The sequence below is a fragment of the Ricinus communis genome, chromosome 5 (assembly GCF_019578655.1).
Source record: "Ricinus communis isolate WT05 ecotype wild-type chromosome 5, ASM1957865v1, whole genome shotgun sequence".
NCBI lineage: Eukaryota > Viridiplantae > Streptophyta > Magnoliopsida > Malpighiales > Euphorbiaceae > Ricinus > Ricinus communis.
This window is the reverse complement of record NC_063260.1, coordinates 5,381,179-5,389,026: the sequence shown is the minus strand read 5'-3', so window position 1 is coordinate 5,389,026 and position 7,848 is coordinate 5,381,179. Positions and strand designations below refer to the sequence as shown.

Here is a 7,848-nt window from a genome sequence, read left to right as displayed (position 1 = left end):
ATCTTTCCATTAGATGTTTCTTTCCTAGTTTTTTTCCTCTTCCAAAAAGAAAAGTGTTATTTTGTTATGGAGATAACCCTAAATTTCTGGGATTAGAAATTCCACACACCAGCATCTGTAAATTTATGAGTAATATGAATATGATGGAAGGTATTGATCTAATCCAAACTATTGACTTTCAAAAATTCTACCTCATCGCTATAAGAACAGAATGCAATAAAGTAGAGTTTTTGGTCAGTTGGCAAACTTGATTTCTACACCACTGGCATCATTTTCATTCCAAATGTCATTTGTTCCAACAATCCTAACAATGTAACATATCACAAGCAAAAGCAATGAGGCTTAAATGTATGAAAAACATGGGCTAACATAAAGACATCCCGCAGAGTACATACAACCAAAGCAATGTATAAAACTATTCATGTAAATAGAACAGATTCATTAGAGGCGATATCAATAATCACAAAATTGAGAAAGGGGTATGGGGGGATTCTGGTTTGCAGAATGAAAGAACATCAGACTATTTGGTAACTCTCTGCGATCAATTGTGTCCTTTGTGCAAATTTCGGGGAAGGTCCACCTCTCAGAGGCAGGACATTGACAACCTGCAAAAAGGATCAGGGTTATGAAACTATCTTAGGATCCAAGAAAAAGTTTACTCTAATCTTCTTTCTCAAACTGACCTAATGCTTAGCAGCATAGATTTTTCTTTTGGAGTTTAATTTTGTAGCAATAGCATGACAGGTTCTGAAAATTCAAGGAATATGCTCATTCGAAATAACTAAATGGCTCTATTTTTTGTACGAGTTTTATCAATCACGTCAAGTCTAACAGTTTAAAAAGGAAGATTTGGACATGTTTTCTGTATAGTAATACTTTGAATTTCCTAACCTACAGTTCATAAATAAAAATCTTTATGCAAGTAGCAAGGGACCACAATTTCATTGATCCAAATGTTTAATAAGGAACAAGAGAATCTGGCAAACCTTTAGGTCACTGTATGTGCTAGTGGCTGAAAACCGAACAGAAATAGGGAAGAATGTTGATGAATCTGCTGGAGGCACAACGAACTCCATTTGTCCACTGCCAAGATGATAAAATAACATATTATAAAGAAACCTAGAGTTGTAATCAGACATGCATATCTAACATAAAATAGTCTGAAAGAGATGAGAACAACTTCCTCACCTGCGGTTCGAGTTATCAATGAGAAGAATGGACCACTCCAGGACAGAATTTCTTGAGTCATACCTGCAAGTTTAAAAGAGGACACATTAAATGCGACTTTACCTGAGACAAAATATGGAAAGGAACTGTTCAATAAAACATAAAACAATAAGGACTGCTAAGTAAAATACGTCAAACATGCAAAACTCTTGACAAGCTCAGCTAAAATGTAAATTCCTAAACACAGACATGCGTAGACCCTAGAGCAACTTGCACCTGGACAGCAATCCTTGTAACCTTTCATTTACTTGTACACTTTGAAAAGGGGGAAAAAGAAGGTGGAAGCATCAACTCACTTTCCACACTGCTTCCTGATCAAACTCATATATCATCTATTTTTTCAGAACACTTCAGTAAAATTGTAGGTAGGAAAAGAACAAGCAGAAGCAGATGTAACTATGCTCAACTTCTTCTGCCACTGGCATGTAGATCTAAGGCATCTTAATTTCAACAGAAGACACCCTGCAAAGATAAAATTAGAATTCTTACCTCCATTCTCCATCAATGTCCCCAACACTCGGAGCTTCTCGGAGAGCTGGAAGAGGTACTGAGATGACAACATTTCGGAGATCAAACATGGATGAAGCTTCATATTCAATGCTAACAAAAGTTTGATTTCCAGAAACAGAGGGCCAGCAGTTGACTGCATAATACACAGATTCAATCAATCATCATTGCACAAACCAGAAACAATATACCAGCAAGATAAATCTGCATAAACACTTGTACCCACTTGTCAATGGCACCATAGACTCATCGGCACCTTGCATTCTCCACTTCAAAAGGCCAACACCTGCTGGATCACCAGTTCCAGTGGGAAAAGGCCTATTAGGATCCTTCAAACCTAGAATATTTTCATTGGCAAATAATTCTTTATTCATGTTTGGGTGTGTCTTGAAAAGGACGTTTGGATTTCCTCCAGTTTCAATCTGGAAAGTAAGACCAAAATATTATATCAATAAAATCCAGCAGCACCGCAATCATGGTCTTAGGATTAAAATCTTGTATGTGCATTCACATCATATGAACAAATACAGTTAGCTTATTCATGGGTTGTCATGTTTCATTATTCTATTGCACATAATACCATGCCTCGAACTTTCAACAAGTTGCAAAAGGTTCAATTCCTCAGCTACATTTTTAACATATCTATTAGCTAGGGCATATCAGAAATCATAGACTTAACCAAAAAAAATTTGAAATCCCTCTTAAAACATGAAACGCATTAAACAAATGACTCTCAAAATCAGTCTGCCAATGTTACACTATTTGTCTACTTTTGCACTGAGATGGAATATAATTTTTAAATGAGTAGTAATATGGAATCATGCAAAATGCAGCTGAAGTGGACAAGAAAGAGCAGTCCATTAAAGGAATATTTGCAAAAAACGAAATAGGAGTATTAATTTTCAAAGATAAAGATGAGATTATTTCAAACATTTTCTGTTGTAAACTGCAACCTAAAGTTATTGTAAATACACATCAGTCTATCCTTCTATTGACAAAATATAAAATATTTCTGGCAATTACCTAAAGTTAGCAATTGCTTATATTTTAGGTCAGATGAAGTTAAAAATAACAAAACAGCATTAAATATATATGCATGCACAGACACTCGCACATAAGTTATTACCAAATAATTATATCCATATGTTGCATGCACAAGCACTACTAGAGAAGAAAAGAAACATACCTGAACTTGGATTAATCCATCTTCTTGGTTAAGAATCTGAAGTGATAATTGCCCTTGAACGTCAAAGCTGCTCAGTCCACCATCCCGCTTTAGAGTCACGTTGATCCTCTCCTCAACAGTTAAAGTAATAGGGTCAGTTGGTGCTAGAGCAGCAGCAGATCTGGATTGCCCTGGCTTCGGCTGCACTTCCTCAACAATATCTTCACCTTCTGCTTTCAATGATTCTAAAAACTGGCTTTCCCTTCGGGTTTTACCAAGCTTCATACCAAGACCTTTAGGAGGTGCAGTGGCAGATGAAGGTTGACGACCTGGCAACAGCAAATACGGCTCAATTATGTAAGTCTTTAATGCATAGATTGTAACTCATACGGACATCGAGTATCCTAACCCTAGCAATAAAAGGAATTAACTAAGGGAACTTGTAAGCAGAAGAAGTATAAACTTAAAATTAAAGATACTAGATCATTTATGTAAAATATGGAGAGGAGATTAAGAAAACAAGGAGAAATCAAAGAGAGAGAAAGCAAGGAGACAGGTAAGAAGAGAGACAACAACGAGGAAAGAAGAAGAAAAAAAAGATAGGGAAGCCTCAAATCTAATTATTCGATATGAATTGAAAACACTGACTTCAAGATGCCCTAAAGCTCAATAGGTACAAGGCACAGAAAACCCAAAATTTTGCCCACACCCAGTAAATAACAGACATTAGCATTATATTAAAACTCCATAATCTAGCAATATTTAAATACCAAATCCAAATTGCTACAACTATTAGCTAAATAGGAATGGCCCAAAATTTCTTTTTCCTTTGCCTGTGTCAATTAGATCATAAAAGTAAAAGATATAAATCATATATCCACAAAACATTCACAGGTCATATACATTTCAAATCTTTGGTGATTGAGAAGAATTCTAAGCATCTATGGAAGATCAGCATTCACCAAACTTATCAAAACCAGAAGCACCTCCAAATAAACAGGAACAAACCTTTAGACTTAGTGGAAAAGGAGTCAACATCAGTTGTCAATCCAAAACCAGAACCACTGCCAAAACCACCTTCATTGCTGGAAATGCTCATATCACTAAATTTACTCTCGATTCTTCCAGAGCCCATTGACTGTAAGGACATAAACCCTCCTTTATCACCTCTATTTTTCTCAATCTGCAAAATGTAAGATATATTATTAGGGATATCGCAAAGAACATAAAGTTTATCTTATCTTTTTCTTTTATTTGCAAGGCCTTAAATAGATACCTTGCTTTTGTCAATTTCACTAGCTTTGCGCTTCATGACATCCTTGGTTTCATTGATCTTGCTTTGAAGTACAAGCTTGTGCAATTTCTCCTCATGACTCTCCATCTCACAATACTGCTTAACCTGTGCAACAGTCACATTTTCCTTGTGTCCAAGGGAGATTACCTCGTCAAAGGCGAAAATCAACTCAAAAGCTGTCTTGCAGATGCCCTCTTCATCAAGAGAGATAGCATATTCAGGGACCTATATACACTTAAGGAATTAACTAAATATCACAAATACCTTGCACAACTTTAAAAGAAAATTAACCAAAAGAAACATTGGAAAAGGTTTTGTGATACTTCTAAGAACATGATATCTAACCATTGACAAGCATAAAAAGGATACAAGCTTGGAGAGCCGGCTCAGTGTATCCAAATCTTCAAGGATGTTGCTTTGCTTATTTGTGACAAGTAGCAAGTATAAAACCTCTATTGGCTGGTAAACATATCGCACATTCTCTGTCTCAACATACGTATGCTGCTTACCAGTTCCAATCAACTTGGGAAAGGCTGCTAGAAGACCTTCAATCCTCATACGACTCATGTCCACAAACTGCCTAGAAACAAGCACTGCATTGAAACATAAAAAGCATGTCAAGCAAACGCGTCCTTTTTAAAATTCCTTATTACACCAATTTCATTACAATCAAACAAAATAAAATAAATAAAATAAAATAAAATAGTGCACCTAAGACGCAGGACCAAGGTTAAAAGAACAAATTCATACATGTGAAAAGGGGGAAAAACAAAATTAAAAATACAAACTGGGTTTTGGGGCGGATAAAAAATTAATGTTACATATATTTAACAAGTGAAGATACTACATATCAGCTTATTATATAGAGTTAAGTAAATATGATGCGGTGGTTTACAGATCTTATGCATAAAATCATAAATGTATTTTGAACAATGAGAACCATAATTTCGATTATAAAATTGATAGTGTAGAAACAACTAACAGTAGTGAGTAATTATATTAAAAGGATTTTTGAAAAAAGAAAACTAACCTTTGCCAGACTTGCTGACTATAGAAGCAGCAAGCACAACCTGTATTACAAATAACAGAAAGACAAACAAGTGAATTTCACTACTAAAAGGAGGCTCAACAAATAAATAAAGATATCAATATAACAAATTCTTTTACCATTTTGATTAATCAGAGAAAGACACGCCACCCCAAAAGCTTTCACTGATCTCTGCAAAACGACATCACAAGAACACTTTCTTAGCAGTGTAATTTCAATTAAATTCAAGTAAAATAGACAAGGTGATCTACTAAATATTCAGATCTATATAATGATTGAAACATTGAAACAAACACATTGCAGTAGCAAACAGATCAGTTAGGATGCTAATAAAAGAAATAGAAATTACAAAAATTCAAAGCGAGATCCGATAGCAATTACTAACAAGTTGTTAATATGAATGACGCGAAGGAGAGTGAGAACAGAGAGATCTAAATTGAAATCAAATTGGAGAGAGATCAAGATTCGGTTACTCACCTGGATGGATCTAACGGCCACTATTTTTCTGTACTGTTTCAAGGAAAGAGGGAATAGCACAGAGTTAGAGATCGTAAAACAGAGAAGCGAGGATCGAATTGAACTGAGTTTTTAATGCAGATCTTCAATGGGCTAATGATATTTGTTTTAAAAAGCCCAACCAAATCCTTTTGTTTATTTATTTATTTATTTTTGCAGCATCCCTCCGTCAGGAAATTGCCACGACATTCTTATTATTATTTTCTTAGAGTCAATATATCTGTCAAATAAGAAAATGCCATATATGAATTTAGTAATTATCATTGATATAATTATTTATTTATTGAATAATTTTGATAATAATATCTTATTGTTTAATCAATAAGCAATGGTAAGTATAATTTTTTGTTTGTTTCATGCTCTTACTTTATTGTTAAAATGAAAAAAATACTTCTTCTTCGATGATCTCTTTTATTTTTTTTAATGTTTTTACATTATATAAAACTTTATTAAAATTGTCTTTTCAATACTTTTTAGTTAAATTAAATAATTATAAAGACTTGCATACCAATATTTCTTTTTTATATTCTAGATTTAACTTTAAAAGACTTGTATTACCAATGTTTTTTTATCTAATTTAAACACTAAATTATGATGTAATTTTTTAAATGTCATAATGTAAAAGATAATAAAATTCAAAATTTAATTTTTTATCAAAGCAAATAACCATTCTTAATTTTACTTAAACATTAGAATGTCATAACTATCTTTTATTAATGAATATACTTAAGCCATAAGGACTTTCTATTAAAAAAAATAATGTTTAAATAAAAATATTATTTACTCAAACTGGTGAGTTTGGAACCTTGAGTAGACTGACGGTGATAAGTTTTATGTTGTTTGTAGAGGCACTCGACCTAGAATTTACTCGTCATGGCAAGAATATGCTTCTTATGTTCTTCGATTTAGTGACAGTTTATATAGATCATTTAAGACTTTGGATGAAGTTATTTATGCTTTCAACCTATTTCACAATAAGAGCTAAGGAAGACCAAAATATAATTCCATTGGAACCTCAATAGATGATTTTTCTTTTGATGAATATATTGCATACAATTGTCGAAGAATTCCAAATAAAAAAAAATTCATTAGTATGTTATTTGTAGGTTTCTTTATTACTAGTTTTGTGAGAATTTTTATGGAAGAATTTTATTCTCAATTGAATAATTATCTTTTACAATGAATGATATTTTTATTTTCTTGTTAAAAGTTTCTAGTGCATTGAGATAATTATGCTCCAAATAAACATTTTAAGAAAATATTATATTTTGGTTGCGTTACTTAATTGTTGAAATACAAGGTTGTACGTTAAAATTATATAAATTTTTACAAGGTATTGAAATATTTAAGCAATTAATGAATAAAATACAAAGAGGGTTTCTATTCCTGCAACATAGTATGCAACTATTTACAATAATTATTTCAGCACATTAGAATTTAATCATAAAATGTAAGTCAAAATGTTGACTGACCCTTTAGATTATTGAGTAAAAAGATACTCCAAATTTAACTTAAAACTTTTAAATTTATATGCATAGGCTTGTATGGCTTTGCATCTACCACTGCATTAAACCTCTATATTTATATTTAAGGGGATGATACATAGCATGGATTGGATATTTTGTATAAGTTTAAAGTAAAATCGTGGGCTATAATATTTATACAGTATGAATATTGAATATAGTATGATATTTTTATATATGTGTTTTATAATATATTTTGAAAGCGCATTTAAGTAAAATATATTTTAATTTAATTTTAGAAAAAAAAAATTCTTCTTTTAAATAAGAAGCTTCTCTTTGAAACTTTCATATTCTTCTCCTTCCCTCTTGCAAACTTCATATAGCGTTGAATGAAAGTGATTTACCATTACTACTACACATCTCCTATAACCTCCGGTCGAAGAAAAAGAAGTTATTCCAACTCTTATAAAGCCATAGTAGAGTAGCAATAACGACTTAGTGTGTTTGACGGTAGTAAACCAGAACCATTGATTTGAGTTCTACTCTTTTGTGAATTGACCAACAGAATAATAAGGTAAATTTCATAATACTTTTAAAGCTTAGATGAAGACTCAATATCTTTGATTTT

At 32.5% G+C, this 7,848-nt stretch overlaps 1 protein-coding gene across 2 annotated transcripts; it reads right to left on the bottom strand.

The window, feature by feature from the left end:
• Positions 1-251: 251 nt before the first annotated feature.
• Positions 252-5,865, bottom strand: LOC8266506 (coatomer subunit delta). 2 transcript variants are annotated; one of them, XM_002526535.4, is made up of 12 exons: positions 5,719-5,865; positions 5,361-5,412; positions 5,224-5,263; positions 4,563-4,786; positions 4,176-4,418; positions 3,908-4,082; positions 2,921-3,228; positions 1,961-2,156; positions 1,717-1,870; positions 1,189-1,251; positions 987-1,083; positions 252-605 (listed from the first exon to the last, which is right to left on the bottom strand). In XM_002526535.4, exons 2-12 carry the CDS (start codon positions 5,361-5,363, stop codon positions 516-518), a joined length of 1,593 nt encoding a protein of 530 aa, XP_002526581.1. In that variant the 5' UTR covers positions 5,364-5,412; positions 5,719-5,865; the 3' UTR covers positions 252-515. The 2 variants fall into 2 exon arrangements, with proteins under 2 accessions (XP_002526581.1, XP_048230407.1); XM_048374450.1 differs by having other exon boundaries at positions 5,361-5,405; positions 5,719-5,814.
• Positions 5,866-7,848: the final 1,983 nt, after the last annotated feature.